The sequence below is a fragment of the Juglans regia genome, chromosome 10, assembly GCF_001411555.2.
Source record: "Juglans regia cultivar Chandler chromosome 10, Walnut 2.0, whole genome shotgun sequence".
Lineage (NCBI taxonomy): Eukaryota > Viridiplantae > Streptophyta > Magnoliopsida > Fagales > Juglandaceae > Juglans > Juglans regia.
This window is the reverse complement of record NC_049910.1, coordinates 37,102,370-37,124,607: the sequence shown is the minus strand read 5'-3', so window position 1 is coordinate 37,124,607 and position 22,238 is coordinate 37,102,370. Positions and strand designations below refer to the sequence as shown.

The following is a 22,238-nucleotide window of genomic DNA, read 5'->3' as shown; positions in this document are numbered from 1 at the left end:
AACTTAGTTTTAATTTAATTTTGATGAGGCCATATCATTGAAAATGGATAATATATATAAATTATATAAAATTAATTTGGGACTATAGGAAAACAAATTGGAGAGAAACATTTCTAGGTATATCGAAGTTTTAGAAACTTTACATGAGGTTTGCTTTGCATGGTATAATTAATCATGTGCATGGTTGGCGCGCGGCCGGTACTAAGATAATTTAGGAAGAAGATTAGATCGTGAAGGCAAAAAATAGTACACATAATTGCGGAAAACCATGCAAAAGGTGGTTTGAGATTTTAGTGGTGATGAGCTTCTGTGTTGCACTATAAATATTGAAACCAAAGTACTACTGGTCAGCCAACTCAGGATCGATCATCTTTTTCCCCCAAATGTCATGTTTTCAAACCAATATTATAATAATAATATCATGGGTTTGAAAATCAATATGGGAAGTACTATAGCATTGCTGTTGTTGTTAGCATATGCTGCCAATGCCCAACCTGGTGTCTTTGATATCAGAAAGTACGGTGGCAAGTCGAATGGAGATATCACCCAGGTACGTACGTACGTACGTATATAGTACTTACGTATATATATTTGCATGCATGCATGCATGCATTAATCTCACTTTCATTATTATTCTAATTAATTTTGTGGGTGTTTAATTAATATATTAATTAGGCTGTGATAAAAGCTTGGCAAGGAGCCTGCCAAACAGCGGGAAGGAGCAAAGTAGTGATTCCAAAAGGGATATACAGAATGGGGGCTGTAACATTTAGTGGACCGTGTAAGGGTAGGATCGAGTTTCAGATTCAAGGAACCGTACAAGCCCCAGGCGGTCGCGGTTACTTCAAGTCGGGAAGTTGGGTCACTTTTTTACGCATTGACGGCTTCACTTTGTCTGGCGGTGGAACTTTTGATGGTAAAGGCAAAAGCGTATGGGGAACGAAATCGTGTTCCGGTATTAAATACTGCGGTGACCTTCCCATCGTAAGTACTACGTAGTAGTAGTACTTCATTTTCAATAACATGATCAATTAATATATATTTTTCCCAACATCTTCTCTTCTTTTTATATTCCTGTAAATTAAGAACGTACGCGCGCTTATTCATGAAAATCTACTTTGATCATCATGTACAGAGTCTCAGGTTTGATTTCATCAGCAACGGACTGATTCAGGGCATAACATCTTTGGATAGCAAACAATTCCACATTAATTTGTTGGGTTGCAAAAATGTTACCTTCCAACGCGTAAATATCATAGCACCTGGAAATAGTCCCAACACTGATGGAATTCATCTTGGGCGATCATCTGGAATCAGAATACTCGATACAAAGATTGCAACTGGTGATGATTGTGTTTCCATTGGTGATGGCAGTCGGGATATACTTGTCCAAAGAGTAACTTGTGGACCTGGCCATGGAATCAGCATCGGAAGTCTTGGCAAGTACACGAATGAAGAACCTGTGGTTGGAGTCAAAGTTCTTGATTGCACAATGACAAACACACAGAATGGCGTGAGAATCAAGACATGGCCTAATTCCTTTGCTGGCACCGCCTCTGATCTGCATTTCGAGAATCTCGTCATGAACAATGTCGACTATCCTGTCCTCATAGATCAATCATACTGCCCATGGCGTCAGTGCAAAGCACAAGTACGTACTTACAATATTATATCAAACTACTAGCTAGTTACGTTTTGATCAGCTGTAGACTTCTTAATGTTCAAACTTTATGAATATTACTAATTCTTTAATTTGATGGTGTTTGTTTGATCTGCTATATAGATCCCCTCCAAGATCAAGATCAGCGATGTCAGCTTCAAGAACATAAAAGGTACAGCTAATACAAAGGGGGCAGTGAAGCTTATTTGCAGTAAGGCAGTACCGTGTAAGAATGTGAAGGTCACTGACATAGACATCCGATACCAAGGAAAAGACGGTCCTGCTACTTTCCAATGCACTAATGTCAATCCAACCCTCGGTGGGAAACATAATCCTCCTCCTTGTACGGTTAAATAAATTCCTAAAGTTACCAAATAAATCACAATAAGATTATTACAATATAATTTAATTAAACTTCTTGTTCTTGTGTACTACGTTAATATATATATAATCTTGCATGCATGCATGCATTCATGCAGTTTGTTTGTCGTAAAATACATGATCAATTGTGGTTATGGAAGTGATGAAGTTGATAATGTTGATGGAAAGAGACATGCAAGATGTTATAACTTCAGATATATTGCAACAGCCCCGACCTTGAAGACCAAAACGTCCAACTACTATAAGAAGTAAAAACAAACGGATCAAAAGCACTAACCCATAGCTTATATATGGACTTAACAACAAATTAACATGCTTGCTTCATCAGCGCTAAGCTTCATCAAGATCGAACGCACCTAGCTAATTCTCAATACTGATATTATTCCAAGGTAGTCAAACATGCAGCATGCGAACCTTAAGAACACAAACAAGTGATTTTCTTTTTCTACCTAATTACCAATTACTTCGCATTGAATTAAAGTGGGAAGGTAAAAAAAAGATGGGAATGAAGGCCGTTCCAATAAAAACCTCTTGATAATATTATTGAGAAGTACTTTCTAATTTTATTCCTTTTCTTCACCTCTTGGGTACGATGATGCTATTTTAATAATCCTGATTAGAAGATTAAAGGAAACTAACTTTGTTGTATGTTGAAAATTGATCACTATCAAGTAACTTAGTGCATGTACAAAATTCTATTACAAAAAAGCTTCCATCTCGATAATGATTTCTCTCTGTAATCGTCCTCGTTATTTTCTTTGTTCCCTAGTTTAAAATTAGGCATGAGTAGTTATAGAGACACGTGGAGTTTATCAAGTGATCTATACAAGAAGAATAAAATGTTTGTGAAATGATAAGCACACAGGGACCAGACCGGGGAAACAGGGGGAAGGGAGTGGGGAGCTGGGACAAGACGCGGATTCACACAAAAGAGAGAGGCTTGTGGATTAGGTGACAGAGATAGCGGGAAGAGTGACTCACTCACGTTCAACATAAAAAGAAAAAAGAAAAAAAAAAGGCCTTAAACATGAAATAAACAGAAGATGCAACAGAACTAATGAAAGTTAGGTACACATCAGTCAATCATAAACGAAAATGCCTTAATTTTCCTTTGTAGACGCACTTCATGAATTTCTTTGATCCACCGAACAATGCTCCTGTTGTTTTGGCTTGAGAATATTCAGACATTCAATTTATGACAATCTTTAAACGAATCGTCAACTTCTTTATACGGTACCCAATTTAGTGAGTGGTTGATCAAGTACATGAGCAACAAGGTAACTTTGCAATTCCATCGAGCATGATGAATGTCGTTTCGCTCCTTGCACCTTTTATCAAAAGGGCACACTTTTGTTGAAGAGATTTTTATCCTTAGGGAAATTGAAACGTCCATCGTGCCCTACGTCTCAAAACCAACGTGTTAACCCCCGATGCTAGGTTCTTATGATCCGCTAGACCCTTTTGTTTAGCAATCTCGGGTATGTCGTCAGCCTTTCAGGGTCGATTGATCTCAGATTCTCAGTGATCCCAAGCGGGTCCAAGAGACATTCACGTTTCTATTGAGAGAATGCCTATTAAAAAACTTGGGAGAAAAATGATCCTAGAGCCAGCCTCAAGTTTCATGACAATAACATTCTCAGTGATATATACCAAAATACGAAACTGACTATAAACTCCTAAAGTGGGAATATGAGGTAATACTTTTTTCGATAGTACAAACGCCACTTTTGATTTTTGAGATTACGGGCGAGTCATTGACAACAAGGCCACCAATTCATTGACAAAGAACTTTGTTTCATTTTCACTAAGGATAGCAAAAACCAACCTTTTTCCAATAAAATTATTCGGCTTTGGCTCTTGCATACTTCCCTTGTGGTTTCCTTCTCTTCATATATTAACTCTTATCAAAGGGCATTTTACTGCAGACTTTTTTGCAGGCTGTCTTCCCTCGGTATCTTTGCTCTTGTTTTTCCTAATTTGTATTGTAAACCTTCACATTGTCATTGACTCGGACTTGGAAAGAGACCTTGAAAGAAAGAGAAGCAAGCTAGAATGGAAAGTCTCCCATGCGAACTCATGATCCTGAATATAGTTTCACGGCTTTCTCCCACACCGGTTCTCCACCTTCAATCATGAATTTCAAGCCGCTGAGCAACGGTTTATCTACTGGAAAAGTAACTCGATCTAGCAAATATTCCCCCCAGTCCATCTCCCCTTCCTCATCATCCACCTCCTTAACAACTCCAATTTCCCACCCAGTAAGCCATTAAAGGTAAATCATGAAGCCTTACATAAAATGTAGCCGATGTTAACTGGATCAGCTGGACTTGTCTCCGACTATCAACTTTAGACATTAAGACCATATGTTTATCAAAAGACCAAGGGCTCTTGTGGAGCACATTTTCCTTATCCCTTATATCTTCGAATTCAACAAGCATGAGAGTGGAATTCCGGTTTCTAAACTTCACCCCTAGCCCCAAATGCCATGCTTTCCTCATCGTACTCTTGAAAATATCTTTATTATAGTGTTTCGCAGTGAACACCTTCATAATCAAGCACTTTACCCCACTTAGAAAAGCATCCGCCAACTTCTCTGATTCCACCACCACCTCCGCATTTTCCTTCTCGGTCAATGAGAGGCGCTGGTAGAGATCGTTGAGAGACTCCTCCATAAAACCAATTAAGCCAAACCAAGAACAGAAACTGCACGAGACGGCAGTGGTAATGGCCTCTATGTAGATAACCCACGGGAACCTAGAGAGGAAAAAACCTTATCCTAGAATTAAGTCATGATTAATCTCACTTGTAGATTTTCTATTATCTACATCACTTTCAAAATCAACGTCATTATAGCCGATTAATTCTAAATTTTTTATTCTAAAGCACAATTTTATATTTTTCGTACCTAGATCACTGATTGCAAAGTCATTTTTCATATTCTCATATAGCTTTAGTGTTTTTAATGTATATAAGGTCTTTTATTGGTTTGAAGAAAAGTTATATACCTTTTCCAGACCCAGAATTTCCTTCCATTTAGTTTTTCAATCCTCGAGGGATCAATACTTTCCTTCGGTGCCACTAATAAAAAACCTTAATATTAACAATAAAGATACAACATAATATATATGTTTTCACATAAGTTGAATAATGTAAGTATTGCCTTGGTCGAGTGTTCCCATGAAGTTTTCTTGAAGTTTATCCTCTTTCAAGGAGTTTCTTGTGATTTTCAGCAATAAAAAATGTTCTAAAAAGATTTGACACATAACAAGAACCGAAACGGCTTTTGAACGGACCAAATTGGGTTTAAAATGACTCAAAATGGCCAAAAACACCAAAATTGGTCTGAACCAGTCAAAAAACTGATTCAAACGGCTAGACCGAGCTTCGGCACAATGGACCAGTCAGTGGCTCTGTACTTGTCTCCACTCACAGCTCGGCATGCAAGTTCAATACGTGGGTCAGCTCGATTCTTGGAATGATGTCATGTTCAATTTTGTTTGGAACGACACCATTTGTTGTCGGAGTAGAATCTACAGGTGTAAAGCAAAAAAAGACGCTTTGATCATTTTTCTCCTTAGTCGACTAAGCGACAATGTTGTTTAGTACATAATTATTTCAATTCTGATGACTGTTGGTCGAAACAACATCATTTCGACCAAGAGTGTTGTCTTCTTCCTTACCCAGACTGGGGGCCAATTCCAAAAAACTCCAACTTTCACCCTCTTCTGGCATGATGGACAGCAATGTGTAACGTTTGAAGTGTCCCCAACACTCTACCCCTTGGGGGGCAAGGGAATCTGGCAACCAGCAAGAAAATTTTCTGAAGAATCTTTGGACTTCCCTGTTTCGGGCGATCCCTTCCACCATGATTTGGACTTCTTTGATGCCTCTTGAAGTGTCTCAGATACCAATGTTAGAAAATGAAGAACAAAAATAGTTGTTGGTGTTTTCACAAAATGGTGACAATCTCAGTAGGGTATTTGTCTCATAGATTGATAATAGACATAAGAATTGCAAGTACTCAAATTGTGCACAAACGGTCTGTATTAGTTTATAGACCACAAGGCACTTGTTGGCAGATCGCACAACCAATGCCCACTTGACACTTTCTCAACTAACACCCCTATAGGAACAATCACTATAGAGAGGATGTAAATCCAAAAGGTACACTGTTTGGTGTGTGATCATAATCCCTCAAATCTACATAGTTGGATAACAGTAGGATGGTGGTGTAATTTATGAAGTTTCCATATTATAAATTTAATAATGTACCTCTATTTAATAACATAAATTTTTGTAACAAGAGATCATTTCATTGGAAGAACTCTTAATCTATCGCAATCACTTTTCTCACTTTGGCTCCGTAAATGGAAAGTACCGTCATTTTATTTTTGACCTTTTATTATAACTCATACTCTTTTTTCTAAGTTTATATTATCATTGGATTATAAAACAATCCTAGGAGTGTAACCGGAACGATTCGGCCCCATTTTGGACAAATTTGTTAACCGAACCGGTATACATTGATTTTGAAAATTTAAGAACCGATACAGATGGATTCATCACCGAAACAGGAACTTTTGATTTTTCGGTTTTAGTCCGGTTTGATCTGATTTTCCAGTTTATCGTTTACACGTGTGACACTATATAAGTTTAGTATTATAATTTTTCAATTCTAAACTTAATTATTAGAATTTAGTTCTTATTATTAACAATTACTAATTCATTAATGTTCAATTATATTAGTATAGTATAAGTAATGTCTAACTTATTAGTGAGAGTAATAAACTTGAATAATAATATTAAAATACTATAAATAGTGTCTAATTATAATAGTATAAGTAGTGTCTAACTTACATAAAATGTTATATTAATTTTATATTATAAGATTAATAGACTTGAATAATAATATTAGAATTTCATGTTATATTAATTAGCAATTTAGCATATAATATAATATAAAAAATTAAAATTATATATACTGGTCTTGTTTGGTTTATACCGGTTTTTAAAATATGAAAATCAGCACTGCACAGGTTTATGACCGGTTTCGATTCTTAAGAACTAGTACTGCACTACACCGCTAACAAACTGGACCGCTGGTACGGTCCAGTTCAACCGATTTTCCAATTTTTACTTACACCCCTAAACAACCCCAACCATTGATATATAGAAATTAAAATGTTTGAATTTTGCAACCTCATGTGTGCCCCGGCCATTTAACAATTCAACATTTATCACATCTCATGGTAACGGATTAATATATGCTATAAGTCAATTTTATCTGAAAAATCCCGTAATAGTACTATATATAATCCAATTTGAATTGTAACAACTAGAATTTAGTTAGAATAGATATATTTTGACGGCTAGTTTATGATCAACAGAGACTGAGGATTGAGATTGAGAAAATATGCAACACATAGATAAAACTTTGAAAATATGGTTTGTTTATAAAATCCGAAAATTGGTTCTGAAACCACAGGTTGTGCTCAATAGGTAAGGAAATCGGAGATTCTAATAATATTTTCCAAAATGGAAAAATCTCAATTTTCGTATAAAAATAGAAAACGTAATAAAATAATATCTCATCAAAAATCTAGACCAAATCAAAATAAGAATCATTTCAAAAAAGTAACAACAAAAATTATTATAAAAGGAGCAAATAACTTAAATTGAAGATTTAAGGGAAAAAAATTTTGACTTCAAGGTCGAAACGGGGACCGCTGAATGCATGCAGCCTGGTGTCCATGACTTGCGCGCTTAAAATATTTCTGAATTGTGGTAATATGTGGGATTCATAATTTTTAATACATATAGCCAAAGTTATTGTCAAAATACTTCACGTGAGTAATATTAGCTCAATCCGAGTAGTCTTCACTTTTTTCTACCATATTTAAGATGATCTATCTTCTAGAGTTACAGTGCTATCAACAGAGAATCAATCAACTCAACATCATCAAATTCAAATCCCCCTGCATCATAACTTTACGTGGTACATATATATATATATATATATATATATATAAGGACCTATATAATTAGCAAATCTAAATGAATTCTTTTGTTCCCTTGAAAGTAAGCTCAAGTGAAAAAGTTGTGATAAGGAAATTAATGCTATCACCGAATGTGCACCAGACAAGGCCACGTGATTCATGCAATAGACCAATATAGGATTGTAGTCTTTCCATGTATAACCTAGTTTCCTAAAGCTGTATATTCCTTCACCTTACACGTGTAATTATATAAATATATATATATATATATATATATTGGAATAGATGACAGATGTCTAAGTTTGGTGAGATTACAAAATTCTTTTCTCTATCAATACTTGTTTATGGTATCAAGAGCCAACTAAAAGACAAACGTCTAAAGATTTTTTTTTTTCCTTTCCAATGGCCTCATTTCACTCTATCGGTTCTTCTTGAACCTCACAGTCCTCCATTGCTTCCCAGATAGCATCCATCTCCATCCTGAACCTACAAAATCCTGTCACTATAAAATTGACAAAGGATAATTACCTCCTTTGGCGAGCCCAAATCCTACCGTACCTTAGAGGCCAACAATTGATCAGATATGTAGATGGCACAATCCCATGTCCACCGCCAATTCTTCATATCACGTCCAAAGAAAATTAAAAAATTCAAACTGCTCCAAATCCTGAGTACTCTCACTGGTACAATCAGGATAAAGTCATACTCGATGCTCTAATGTCCTCTCTCTCAGAATCAGTTATTACCCACATGGTAGGACTTGAAACTTCCAAGGATGTGTGGAATGCTCTTGAGCGAATGTTCTCTAACCATACCCCAGCACGCGTGGTAGGAATTCACATTGAACTATCAACCCTCAAGAAGGGTAATATGTCCATTTCTGAGTATTATCAGAAAGTGAAATCGTTTGCCGATACATTGGCTGCAATGGGAGAGCCCCTTCGAGACTCAGAATTTCTGACATATCTACTTGCAAACCTAGATTCTACATACAACTCCATAGTCACCTCTCTCTCAACTCGGGTTAATCAAGTCTCTCTTGAAGATGCATTTGCTCACTTAATGAGTTTTGAATTAAGACTTGAGCAGCACAATACTGCTCTTGATATCTCTATTGGATCAGTGAATATTGTAACTCGCCATACTCAAACTCATGGCTGTGGAGGTAGACATGCCCAACGCTCATTTCCTAACAATCGAGGCCAAGGCAATCGTGGTCATGGAAGGGGGCTCCCAAGGACATTATTCTAGAGGATCACAAATGGTTTGTCAAGTATGTGGCAAGAATGGCCACAATGCAGTGCAGTGTTACCATAGGCTCGACCTTTCTTATCAGGGTACACAGCCAACCATGCAGGCCTACACTCAACCTCTTTGTTTTACACCTATAGATTCTACTCCGGCAACAAATGGTTTCATTCCAAACAAAATTGAACATGACATCATTCCAAGAATCGAGCCGACCCACATATTGAACTCGCATGTCGAGCTGTGAGTGGAGACAAGTATAGAGCCACTGACTGGTCCATTGTGCCTGAGCTCTGTCTAAGACGTTTGAATTAGGTTTTTGACCGGTTCAGACTAATTTTGGTGTTTTTGGCCATTTTGAGTCATTTTAAACCCAATTGGGTCCGTTCAAAGGCTGTTACTCTTCTTGTTATGTGTCAAATCTTTTTAGAACATTTTTTATTGCTGAAAATCACAAGAAACTCCTTGAAAGAGGATAAACTTCAAGAAAACTTCATGGGAACACTCGACCAAGGCAATACTTACATTATTCAACTTATGTGAAAACACATCTATTATTGTTGTATCTTTATTGTTAATATTAAGGTTTTTTATTAGTGGCACCGAAGGAAAGTATTGATCCCTCGAGGATTGAAAAACTAAATGGAAGGAAATTCTGGGTCTGGAAAAGGTATATAACTTTTCTTCTAACCAATAAATGACCTTATATACATTAAAAACACTAAAGCCATATGAGAATATGAAAAAATGACTTTGCAATCAGTGATCTAGGTACCAAAAATATAAAATTGTGCTTTAGAATTAGAAATTTAGAATTAATCGGCTATAATGATGTTGATTTTGAAAGTGATGTAGATAATAGAAAATCTACAAGTGAGATTAATCATGACTTAATTCTAGGATAAGGTTTTTTCCTCTATCGGTTCCCGTGGGTTATCTACATAGAGGCCATTACCACTGTCGTCCCGTGCAGTTTCTGTTCTTTGGTTTGGCTTAATTGGTTTTATGGAGGAGTCTCTCAACGATCTCTACCAGTGCCTCTCATTGACCGGGAAGGAAAATGCAGAGGTGGTGGTGGAATTAGAGAAGTTGGCGGATGCTTTTCTAAGTGGGGTAAAGTGCTTGATTATGAAGGTGTTCACTGGGAAACACTCTAATAAAGATATTTTCAAGAGTACGATGAGGAAAGCATGGTATTTGAGGCTAAGGGTGAAGTTTAGAGACCTGAATTCCACTCTCATGCTTGTTGAATTCGAAGATATAAGGGATAAGGAAAATGTGATAGCCCTTGGTCCTTTGATAAACATCTGGTCTTAATGGCTGAAGTAGACAGTCGGAGACAAGTCCAGCAGATCCAGTTAACATCGGCTACATTTTATGTAAGGTTTCATGATTTTCCTTTAATGGCTCATATTGAGTATGTGGGTCACTTACAGGGTGGAAAATTAGAGTTGTTAAGGAGGTGGATGACGAGCAAGGGGAGATGGAGTGGGGGGAATATTTGTGAGTTCGGGTTACTTTGCCAGTAGATAAACCGTTGCTCAGAGGCTCGAAATTCATGATTGAAGGTGGAGAACTGGTGTGGGTTTGTGTCTCCTATTAGAGATGCCTGCAGTGAAGGACTTTCCATATGGGTGTAGCTTCATGCATGTAGTGGTCTTGGTAATCGTCCATTTGCAGGGAAAAACAAAGCTAACGGTTTGCCAAAATCCTCTCCTGTTTCTATTTCTAGTGATCAAAATGTACCTGGGGAGAAGGAATTTAAGGGCAAGGCGGTGGAAGAGACTAGACCTGACACGGTGGTGGAAGGAGGTCGACGGCCTTGAGAAGGTTGTTGTGCCAAAGCCAAATGGGCTTAGTAGTAAGAAGTGGAAACACATGTTTATGATTTATGAAACGACATCACTCCTTTCTCTAGAATTGAGGCCTGTGTAGATCAGTTGCAATGGATTTCCAAAAAGAGAAAAGGGGTTTTAGAGGAGGGGATTTCAAAAGGAAGGTTGGTTAAGTGTATTCAAGTGGAACAAATTCGGGATGGTGCGACTTGTGATACGAACTCTGCGAGATCGACAGTGGCTGTGGAACAGCACCTCTCGGAGCCATGAAACTCCTCAGTTGGAATGCCCGTGGGCTTGGGAACCCACGTGATATTCGTACCTCTATGACTTATATTAACGTAGTACACAAGAACAAGAAGTTTAATTAATTAAATTATATTGTAATAATCTTATTATAATTCAGTCGGTAACTAATTTTGGAATTTATTTAACCGTACAAGGAAGAGGATTATGTTTCCCACCGAGGGTTGGATTGACATTAGTGCATTGGAAAGTAGCAGGACCGTCTTTTCCTTGGTATCGGATGTCTATGTCAGTGACCTTCACATTCTTACACGGTACTGCCTTACTGCAAATAAGCTTCACTGCCCCCTTTGTATTAGCTGTACCTTTTATGTTCTTGAAGCTGACATCGCTGATCTTGATCTTGGAGGGGATCTATATAGCAGATCAAACAAACACCATCAAATTAAAGAATTAGTAATATTCATAAAGTTTGAACATTAAGAAGTCTACAGTTGATCAAAACGTAACTAGCTAGTAGTTTGATATAATATTGTAAGTACGTACTTGTGCTTTGCACTGACGCCATGGGCAGTATGATTGATCTATGAGGACAGGATAGTCGACATTGTTCATGACGAGATTCTCGAAATGCAGATCAGAGGCGGTGCCAGCAAAGGAATTAGGCCATGTCTTGATTCTCACGCCATTCTGTGTGTTTGTCATTGTGCAATCAAGAACTTTGACTCCAACCACAGGTTCTTCATTCGTGTACTTGCCAAGACTTCCGATGCTGATTCCATGGCCAGGTCCACAAGTTACTCTTTGGACAAGTATATCCCGACTGCCATCACCAATGGAAACACAATCATCACCAGTTGCAATCTTTGTATCGAGTATTCTGATTCCAGATGATCGCCCAAGATGAATTCCATCAGTGTTGGGACTATTTCCAGGTGCTATGATATTTACGCGTTGGAAGGTAACATTTTTGCAACCCAACAAATTAATGTGGAATTGTTTGCTATCCAAAGATGTTATGCCCTGAATCAGTCCGTTGCTGATGAAATCAAACCTGAGACTCTGTACATGATGATCAAAGTAGATTTTCATGAATAAGCGCGCGCGTACGTTCTTAATTTACAGGAATATAAAAAGAAGAGAAGATGTTGGGAAAAATATATATTAATTGATCATGTTATTGAAAATGAAGTACTACTACTACGTAGTACTTACGATGGGAAGGTCACCGCAGTATTTAATACCGGAACACGATTTCGTTCCCCATACGCTTTTGCCTTTACCATCAAAAGTTCCACCGCCAGACAAAGTGAAGCCGTCAATGCGTAAAAAAGTGACCCAACTTCCCGACTTGAAGTAACCGCGACCGCCTGGGGCTTGTACGGTTCCTTGAATCTGAAACTCGATCCTACCCTTACACGGTCCACTAAATGTTACAGCCCCCATTCTGTATATCCCTTTTGGAATCACTACTTTGCTCCTTCCCGCTGTTTGGCAGGCTCCTTGCCAAGCTTTTATCACAGCCTAATTAATATATTAATTAAACACCCACAAAATTAATTATAATAATAATGAAAGTGAGATTAATGCATGCATGCATGCATGCAAATATATATACGTAAGTACTATATACGTACGTACGTACGTACCTGGGTGATATCTCCATTCGACTTGCCACCGTACTTTCTGATATCAAAGACACCAGGTTGGGCATTGGCAGCATATGCTAACAACAACAGCAATGCTATAGTACTTCCCATATTGATTTTCAAACCCATGATATTATTATTATAATATTGGTTTGAAAACATGACATTTGGGGGAAAAAGATGATCGATCCTGAGTTGGCTGACCAGTAGTACTTTGGTTTCAATATTTATAGTGCAACACAGAAGCTCATCACCACTAAAATCTCAAACCACCTTTTGCATGGTTTTCCGCAATTATGTGTACTATTTTTTGCCTTCACGATCTAATCTTCTTCCTAAATTATCTTAGTACCGGCCGCGCGCCAACCATGCACATGATTAATTATACCATGCAAAGCAAACCTCATGTAAAGTTTCTAAAACTTCGATATACCTAGAAATGTTTCTCTCCAATTTGTTTTCCTATAGTCCCAAATTAATTTTATATAATTTATATATATTATCCATTTTCAATGATATGGCCTCATCAAAATTAAATTAAAACTAAGTTTAGGAAAAATAATAAACTTATTAATATGAATCCCATGCAAAGTTTTTTGTTATTCAATATTAAGCTTTTTAATATATATGGAATTCAAAGTCATGAGAATATAAGAAAAACCATTTAAAGTTGATGATTTATATAAAAAATAGTTGTGAGGTCTTATCCTCTAGAGTTCATTGAGCAATAAAAGAATTTATTTAAGGTGATCTCAGTTATACTATTATATGCTTAATGTGATTTGAAAATATCTAGATTTTGTATGAGACAAACTAGCTTACATATTAAGATGATCTTCTAAAAAACCACTTGATAGTTTCTATGAATAAAATAAATTCTAAATATGTCATTACAAAAATAATAATAGATTAATATTATTCCATGGCACATTATCGTAAAAAATCTAAAACATATATTAAGTTGTATTTTTTAAATTTTTATTTCTACGTGTATATTGTAACAAATTATTGATATCTAATTTTATATATATATATACAGTTATATTTTTATGATTTTTCTATTTTATATAAATGTGTCACTGTAGAAAAGTTGGGCCCCTCAAAGAGATTTATGGTTCCACCAATTAGTATTATATATATAGTTGCGGCAAGCAGACAATTACTATTTGATCATCATTGATAGCCGTATATATAACTTGCCCAAATTAATAATTAATTCCATATATGTCAAATTTATAGTAATAAAACTAGAGTTGTAAACAAATATTGATAGAGAAAAGAATTTTGTAATCTCACCAAACTTAGACATCTGTCGTCTATTCCAATATGTATATATATATATATATATATATATATAATTACACGTGTATGGTGAAGGAATATACAGCTTTAGGAAACTAGGCTAGACATGGAAAGACTACAATCCAATAATGGTCTATTGCATGAATCACGTGGCCTTGTCTGGTTCACATTGGGTGATAGCATTAATTTCCTTATTATTCCCCCTCAAGCTGAGCGGGAGTGAGCGGACGCACAGCTTGGTGTGTAGATCTTGAAATCTGGCTGTAGGCAATGGCTTGGTCAGTGCATCTACGAGTTGTGATTCACTTGGTAGAAAATGAACAGATAATGAACGCCTTTGAACTTGCTTCCGGACAAAATGGTAATCGAGCTCAACATGCTTAGTTCGAGCATGAAGAATAGGATTTGCAGACAAGTACGTAGCCCCAAGATTGTCACACCATAGGGGAGGGCATTGAGCGCATGAAATACCAAGTTCGCGCAAGAGAGTTTTAATCCATAACAATTCAGACGTAGCATTTGCAAGGGCCTTATACTCCACCTTCGTACTTGAATGAGCCACAATGGGTTGTTTTTTTGAACTTCAGGAAACCAAAGATTGACCAAAAAATACAAAATAACCCTTGTTGATTTCCGATCGTCAGGACTCCCTGCCCAATCAACATTGAAAAATACTGATAAAACAAAGCTCTTACCTGGGTGTAGTAAGAGTCCAAAATTAGCGGTATCACGCAAGTAGCACAAAATGCGTTTGACTGCAGCCCAATGCTTATTCGTCGACTTGTGCATAAATTGGCACACTTTGTTCACAAAAAAGGCAATATTAGGTTGAGTAAGAGAGAGGTATTGGAGAGCACCCACCACACTTCGATACAAACTCGAGCCCGAGAAATTTGCACCATCAAAAAGCGACAACTAAGTACTTGATGACATAGGAGAATGCATGGCTTTTGCATTAGCCATATTATTCCAATCAAGAAGATCCATAATGTACCGCTTTTGGCTAAGGAGTTGACCTTCAGGAGTGGAAGTAGCTTCAATGCCAAGGAAGAAATGAAGAGGACCAAGATCCTTGACCGCAAACTCCAAACTGAGAGACTTGATGAGTGATGTCACGGCGGAAGGTGGTGAGCTAGTAATGAAGATGTCATCGACATACACACGAACAAAGAGTTGGGTGCCATGATAGTTGAAAATAAACAATGAGGTGTCAGACTTGGAATTGTAAAATCCATAGTCAAGAAGTTTGGCACTTAAACTAACATACCACGCACGAGGGGCCTACTTTAACCCATAAAGAGCTTTGTTGAGACGACAAACATGATGGGGAAGAGTCTTGTCAACATAACCTGTTGGTTGAATCATGAAGACTTCCTCCTCAAGAAAACCATGAAGGAAGGCATTAGAGATATCATTTTGCCTTACAGGCCATTGTTGTGAAATGGCGAAAGTGAGTACCAAGCGGATAGTGGTAGGCTTGATCACGGGACTAAAAGTATCACCATAGTCAATGCAGGTTGTTGGTGGTACCCTTTAGCAACCAGGCGTGCCTTATGGCGAACCGGCTTGCCCTTGCAATCCCTCTTGACACAGTACACCCATTTGTTTCCAATTAAGTTCATTCCTTCTTGAAAAGGAACTAGTTGCCATGTGTCATTTTTCATCAAGGTCGAGTACTCATCATCCATGGCTTGTCTCCATGGGGCAAAAATGACAGCACGTGAGTAGCACCCCAGGTCATAAGGAATGTGATCAGTATTTGCCATAAAAGCCTGTGGTTCTAAATAAGGAATGGTACCAACAAAAAAAAAATTTGGTTTGAAAATTTTATTTTGTGCACGGGTGCGCATTGGATGAACTCATGCAGGAGAAGCAGCTGTAGCGGCATGAGAGGAAGGTCCTTGATTTGGGGAAGGTTCCACGGAATGAAAGAGATTTTGGGAGTTGAAGTTGGAATTTGACTGAGATGGGATAGGTACCGAGTAATAATGGGAATAAGAAACTATGGAATTAGAGTCGGTCAAATATGCACTTGATGATGGAGAATGATTTGTGGAAGTAGTGATCGAGATATGAGGAGTGGATGAAGGTGATTGTGCTGAAAAAGGAAGGGAGACTGAATGAGGTGATGTGCATGAATCACGTGGCCTTGATTGTGGAAGGATTGGATGGGATTTTAATGAGACTTGACCCGTGGAAGAGGGAAGGATATTATTGCCAAGTTGAAAAGTCAAGATATGTGGCTGTGAAGAAGTGATTGGTTGCATGGATTTTTGGCTTGATTATGAACAAATGGGATGCGATTTTAATGAGGATTGACTTGTGGAAGTAAGAGAAATATTATCGTGATTAGATGGAGACAAATTGGTGAAAGGGAATTCAGACTCATCGAATAGGACATGTCGATAAATAAAGATACGTCCCGAGTGTATATCCAAACATTGATAGCCACGATGATGAATACTAAATCCAAGGAAGACACATTTTTTAGACCGAAAATCAATTTTGTGATGATTGTATGGTCTAAGAAGTGGCCAGTAAGCACAACAAAAAATGCGGAGAATAGAATAATCTGATTTTTGATTGAACAATTTTTCTAACGGAGAAATAGTGTGTAGGGGAGAAGTAGGCAATCGATTGATAATAAAAGTGGCCATTGAAAATGCTTCATCCCAATAAGAGTGAGGAACCGCAAATTTAGACAAGAGAGAAAGACCACTATCTACAATATGCCTATGTTTACGTTCCACAATCCCATTTTGTTGGGAGGTATGAGGACATGTGAGACGATGTGTGATGCCATGTTGGCCAAAGAAGGGATGAGGGGAACTAAATGCTCCCCCCCAGTCAGTTTGAACACACTTTATCTTACGATCCAATAATCGTTCAATTCATTTTTGGAATGAAATGAAAATAGAATATACTGATGATTTAGTAGGCATTGGAAAGATCCATGTGAATTTGCTAAAATGGTCAACAAAAGAAACATAATATTTATTTCATTTTTACGACATTATAGAAGAAGGGCCCCATACATCTGAAAAGATTAAATCTAAGGGACCCTTGGAAACATGATTGGACGGAAAAAAAGGAAGACGATGGCTCTTGCCCTGCTGACAGGAGTTACAAACCACTGGTGTTTTATTTGAAGAAATTGGAAGAGACGCCCTGGAAGTTAGATGCTTGAAAGTTTTGAATGAAGCATGACCAAGACAAGAATGCCAAACATCTAACGGGACACGCTGACAGGAAAAAGCTTGAAATATTTGGTAGGTCGCAAAGGATAAAGACCACCCTCAGTTTTGCCGCTAAACAGGAGCTTCTGCGTGCATTCGTCCTTCACAGAAAAATACCCGGCATGAAATTCAATAAAACATTGTTATCAGCAGTTAATTGACTTACCGAAACCGAAATTTTCTTAATGTGAAGAACATGTAAAACTGAATTTAATTTAAAAGTAGTATTGGGGAGAGCAGGTTTATAAGAACCAATATGGCGAATTGGCAAACCTGTTCCATCCCCAACTTGGATAGTGCCGGTCCCTTGGAAAGGTTATGCACCAAGATTCAAGTTTTGAAACGAACCTGTGTCAGTGTACCAAGTAAGATCATTTGATGACCGAGGTTGAGTGTGAGCCATATGGGCCTGCATGGTTGGTTGTGTACCCTGATAAGAAAGGTCGAGCCTATGATAACACTGCACTGCATTGTGGCCATTCTTGCCACATACTTGACAAACCATTTGTGATCCTCCAGAATAATGTCCTTGGGAGCCCCTTCCACGACCACGATTGCCCTGGCCTCGATTGTTAGGAAATGAGCGTTGGGCATGTCTACCTCCACGGCCACGAGTTTGAGTATGGCGAGTTGCCATATTCGCTGATCCAATAGAGATATCAAGAGCAGTATTGTGCTGCTCAAGTCTTAATTCAAAACTCATTAAGTGAGCAAATTCATCTTCAAGAGAGACTTGATCAACTCGAGTTGAGAGAGAGGTGACTATGGAGTTGTATGTAGAATCTAGGTCTGCAAATAGATATGTCAGAAATTCTGAGTCTCGAAGGGGCTCTCCCACTACAGCCAATGTATCGGCAGACGATTTCCCTTTCTGATAATACTCAGAAATGGACATATTACCCTTCTTGAGGGTTGATAGTTCAATGTGAATTACTACCACGCGTGCTCGGGTATGGTTAGAGAACATTCACTCAAGAGCATTCCACACATCCTTGGAAGTTTCAAGTCCTACCATGTGGGTAATAACTGATTCAGAGAGAGAGGACATTAGAGCATCGAGTATGACTTTATCCTGATTGTACCAGTGAGAGTACTCAGGATTTGGAGCAGTTTGAATTTTTTCATCTTCTTTGGACGTGATATGAAGAATTGCCAATGGACATGAGATTGAACCATCCACATATCCGATCAATTGTTGGCCTCTAAGGTACGGTAGGATTTGGGCTCGCCAAAGGAGGTAATTATCCTTTGTCAGTTTTATAGTGACAAGATTTTGTAGGTTCAGGATGGTGACGGATGCTATCTGGGAAGCAATGGAGGACTGTGAGGTTGAAAAAGAACCGACAGAGTGAAAAGAGGCCATTGGAAAGAAAAAAAAAAATCTTTAGACGTTTGTCTTTTAGTTGGCTCTTGATACCATGAACAAGTATTGATAGAGAAAAGAATTTTGTAATCTCACCAAACTTAGACATCTGTCGTCTATTCCAATAGATATATATATATATATATAATTACACATGTAAGCTGATGGAAAATACAGCTTTAGGAAACTAGGTTATACATGGAAAGACTACAATCCTATAATGGTCAATTGCATGAATCACGTGGCCTTGTCTGGTGCACATTCGGTGATAGCATTAATTTCCTTATTACAACCTTTTCACTTGAGTTTACTTTCAAGGGAACAAAAGAATTCCTTTAGATTTGCTAATTATATAGGTCCTTATATATATATATATATATATATATATATATATATATATATATACCACGTAAAGTTATGATGCAGGGGGATTTGAATTTGATGATGTTGAGTTGATTGATTCTATGTTGATAGCACTGGACTAACTCTAGAAGATAGATCATCTTAAATATGGTAGAAAAAAGTGAAGACTACTCAGATTGAGCTAATATTACTCAAGTGAAGTATTTTGACAATAACTTTGGCTATATGTATTAAAAATTCTGAGTCACACATATTACCACAATTCAAAATTATTTTAAGCGCGCAAGTCATGAACACCAGGCAACATGCATTCAACGGTCCCTGTTTCGACCCCGAAATCAAAAACTTTTTCCCTTAAATCTTCGATTTAAGTTATTTGCTCCTTTTATAATAATTTTCATTGTTACTTTTTTTAGATGATTCTTATTTTGATTTGGTCTAGATTTTTGAAGAGATATTATTTTATTACGTTTTCTATTTTTATACAAAAATTGAGATTTTTCTATTTTGGAAAATATTATTAGAATCTCCGATTTCCTTACCTATTGAGCCCAACTTGTGGTTTCAGAACCAATTTTTGGATTTTATAAACAAACCATATTTTCAAAGTTTTATCTATGTGTTGCATATTTTCTCAATCTCAATCCTTAGTCTCTATTGATCATAAACTAGCCGTCAAAATAATTTCTATTCTAACTAAATTCTAGTTGTTACAATTCAAATTGGATTATATATAGTACTATTATGGGATTTTTCAGATAAAATTGACTTATAGCATATATTAATCCGTTACCATGAGATGTGATAAATGTTGAATTGTTAAATGGCCGGGGCACACATGAGGTTGCAAAATTCAAACATTTTAATTTCTATATATCAATGGTTGGGGTTGTTTAGGAGTGTAAGAAAAAATTGAAAAATCGGTTGAACTGGACCGTACCAACAGTCCAGTTTGTTAGCGGTGTAGTGCAATACTAGTTCTTAAGAATCGAAACCGGTCATAAATCCATGCAGTACTGATTTTCATATTTTGAAAACCGGTATAAACCAAACTAGACCAAAATATATAATTTAATTTTTTATATTATATTATATGCTAAATTGCTAATTAATATAACATGAAATTCTAATATTATTATTCAAGTCTATTAATCTTATAACATAAAATTAATATAACATTTTATTTAAGTTAGACATTACTTGCACTATTATAATCTATTATAATTAGACACTATTTATAGTATTTTAATATTATTATTCAAGTTTATTAATCTCACTAATAAGTTAGACATTACTTATACTATACTAATATAATTGAACATTAATGAATTAGTAATTGTTAATAATAAGAACTAAATTTTAATAATTAAGTTTAGAATTGAAAATTTATAATACTAAACTTATATAGTGTCACACGTGTAAACGATAAACTGGAAAACCGGACCAAACCAGATTGAAACCGAAAAAATCAAAAGTTCCTGTTTCGGTGATGAATCCATATGTACCGATTCTTAAATTTTCAAAACCAATGTATACCGATTCGGTTAACAAATTTGTCCAAAACGGGACCGAATCATTCCTGTTACACCCCTAGGATTGTTTTATAATCCAATGATAATATAAACTTAGAAAAAAAAGTATGAGTTATAATAAAAAGTCAAAAATAAAATGACGGTACTTTCCATTTACGGAGCCAAAGTGAGAAAAGTGATTGCGATAGGTTCAGAGTTCTTCCAATGAAATGATCTCTTGTTACAAAAGTTTATGTTAGTAAATAGAGGTACATTATTAAATTTATAATATGGAAACTTCATAAATTACACCACCATCCTACTATTATCCAACTATGTAGATTTGAGGGATTATGATCACACAGTAAATGGTATACCTTTTGGATTTACATCCTATCTATAGTGATTGTTCCTATAGGGGTGTTAGTTCAGAAAGTGTCAAGTGGGCAATGGTTGTGCGATCTGCCAACAAGTGCCATGTGGTCTATAAACTAATACAGACCATTTGTGCACAATTTGAGTACTTGCAATTCTTATGTCCATTATCAATCTATGGGTCAAATACCCTAATGAGACTGTCACCATTTTGCGAAAACACCAACAACTATTTTTGTTCTTCATTTTCCAACATTGGTATCGGAGACACTTCAAGAGGCATCAAACAAGTCCAAATCATAGTGGAAGAGATCGCCCGAAACAGGGAAGTCCAAAAATTCTTCAGAAAATTTTCTTCTTGGTTGCCAGATTCCCCTGCCCCCCAAGGGGTAGAGTGTTGGGGACACTTCAAATGTTACACATTGCTGTCCATCATGCCGGAAGAGGGTGAAAGTTAGAGTTTTATGGAATTGGCCTCCAGTGTGCACAAGGAAGAAGACAACACTGTTGGTTGAAATGATGTTGTTTCGACCAACAGTCATCAGAATTGAAATAATTATGTACTAAACAACATTGTCGCTTAGTCGACCAAGGAGAAAAATGACCAAATCGGTCATCAAATGATCTTACTTGGTACACTGACACAAGTTCGACAAATCATCTCACCAATGAGTTTCAAAACTTGAATCTTGGTGCAGAACCTTTCTAAGGGACCGACACTATCCAAGTTGGGGATGGAACAGGTTTGCTAATTCGCCATATTGGTTCTTCTAAACTTTCTCTCCCTAACACTACTTTTAAATTAAATTCAGTTTTACATGTTCCTCACATTAAGAAAATTTCGGTTTCGGTAAGCCAATTCACTGCTGATAACAATGTTTTTATTGAATTTCATGCCGGGTATTTTTCTATGAAGGACGAATGCACGCAGAAGCTCCTGTTCAGCGGCAAATCTTTTCAAGCTTTTTCCTGCCAGCGTGTCCCGTTAGATGTTTGGCATTCTCATCTTAGTCATGCTTCATTCAAAACTTTCAAGCATCTGACTTCCAGGGCGTCTCTTCCAATTTCTTCAA

General features: G+C 36.9%; 2 protein-coding genes across 2 annotated transcripts; one reads left to right on the top strand and one right to left on the bottom strand.

Moving 5' to 3' along the window:
* The first annotated feature begins 215 nt into the window (after positions 1–215).
* On the top strand, positions 216–2,992 carry LOC109008347 (exopolygalacturonase-like). The gene is made up of 4 exons (XM_035694646.1): positions 216–550; positions 676–984; positions 1,136–1,651; positions 1,784–2,992. The coding sequence occupies exons 1-4, from the start codon at positions 389–391 to the stop codon at positions 2,015–2,017; spliced, it is 1,221 nt and encodes a 406-aa protein (XP_035550539.1). The 5' UTR covers positions 216–388; the 3' UTR covers positions 2,018–2,992.
* An 8,406-nt stretch (positions 2,993–11,398) lies between these two features.
* Positions 11,399–13,352, bottom strand: LOC109016221 (exopolygalacturonase-like). Its single transcript, XM_035694643.1, has 4 exons — positions 13,016–13,352; positions 12,582–12,890; positions 11,913–12,428; positions 11,399–11,780 (listed from the first exon to the last, which is right to left on the bottom strand). Exons 1-4 carry the CDS (start codon positions 13,175–13,177, stop codon positions 11,547–11,549), a joined length of 1,221 nt encoding a protein of 406 aa, XP_035550536.1. The 5' UTR covers positions 13,178–13,352; the 3' UTR covers positions 11,399–11,546.
* Positions 13,353–22,238: the final 8,886 nt, after the last annotated feature.

Bases quoted from the DNA above. Each gene is read 5' to 3' on its own strand.
- LOC109016221 (XM_035694643.1), bottom strand. From the start codon at position 13,177: ATGTTTTCAAACCAATATTATAATAATAATATCATGGGTTTGAAAATC. The intron at 12,891-13,015 runs GTACGTACGTAC...TATATTAATTAG, and splicing joins CGAATGGAGATATCACCCAG to GCTGTGATAAAAGCTTGGCA. The intron at 11,781-11,912 runs GTACGTACTTAC...TCTGCTATATAG, and splicing joins GGCGTCAGTGCAAAGCACAA to ATCCCCTCCAAGATCAAGAT.
- LOC109008347 (XM_035694646.1), top strand. From the start codon at position 389: ATGTTTTCAAACCAATATTATAATAATAATATCATGGGTTTGAAAATC. The intron at 551-675 runs GTACGTACGTAC...TATATTAATTAG, and splicing joins CGAATGGAGATATCACCCAG to GCTGTGATAAAAGCTTGGCA. The intron at 985-1,135 runs GTAAGTACTACG...CATCATGTACAG, and splicing joins ACTGCGGTGACCTTCCCATC to AGTCTCAGGTTTGATTTCAT.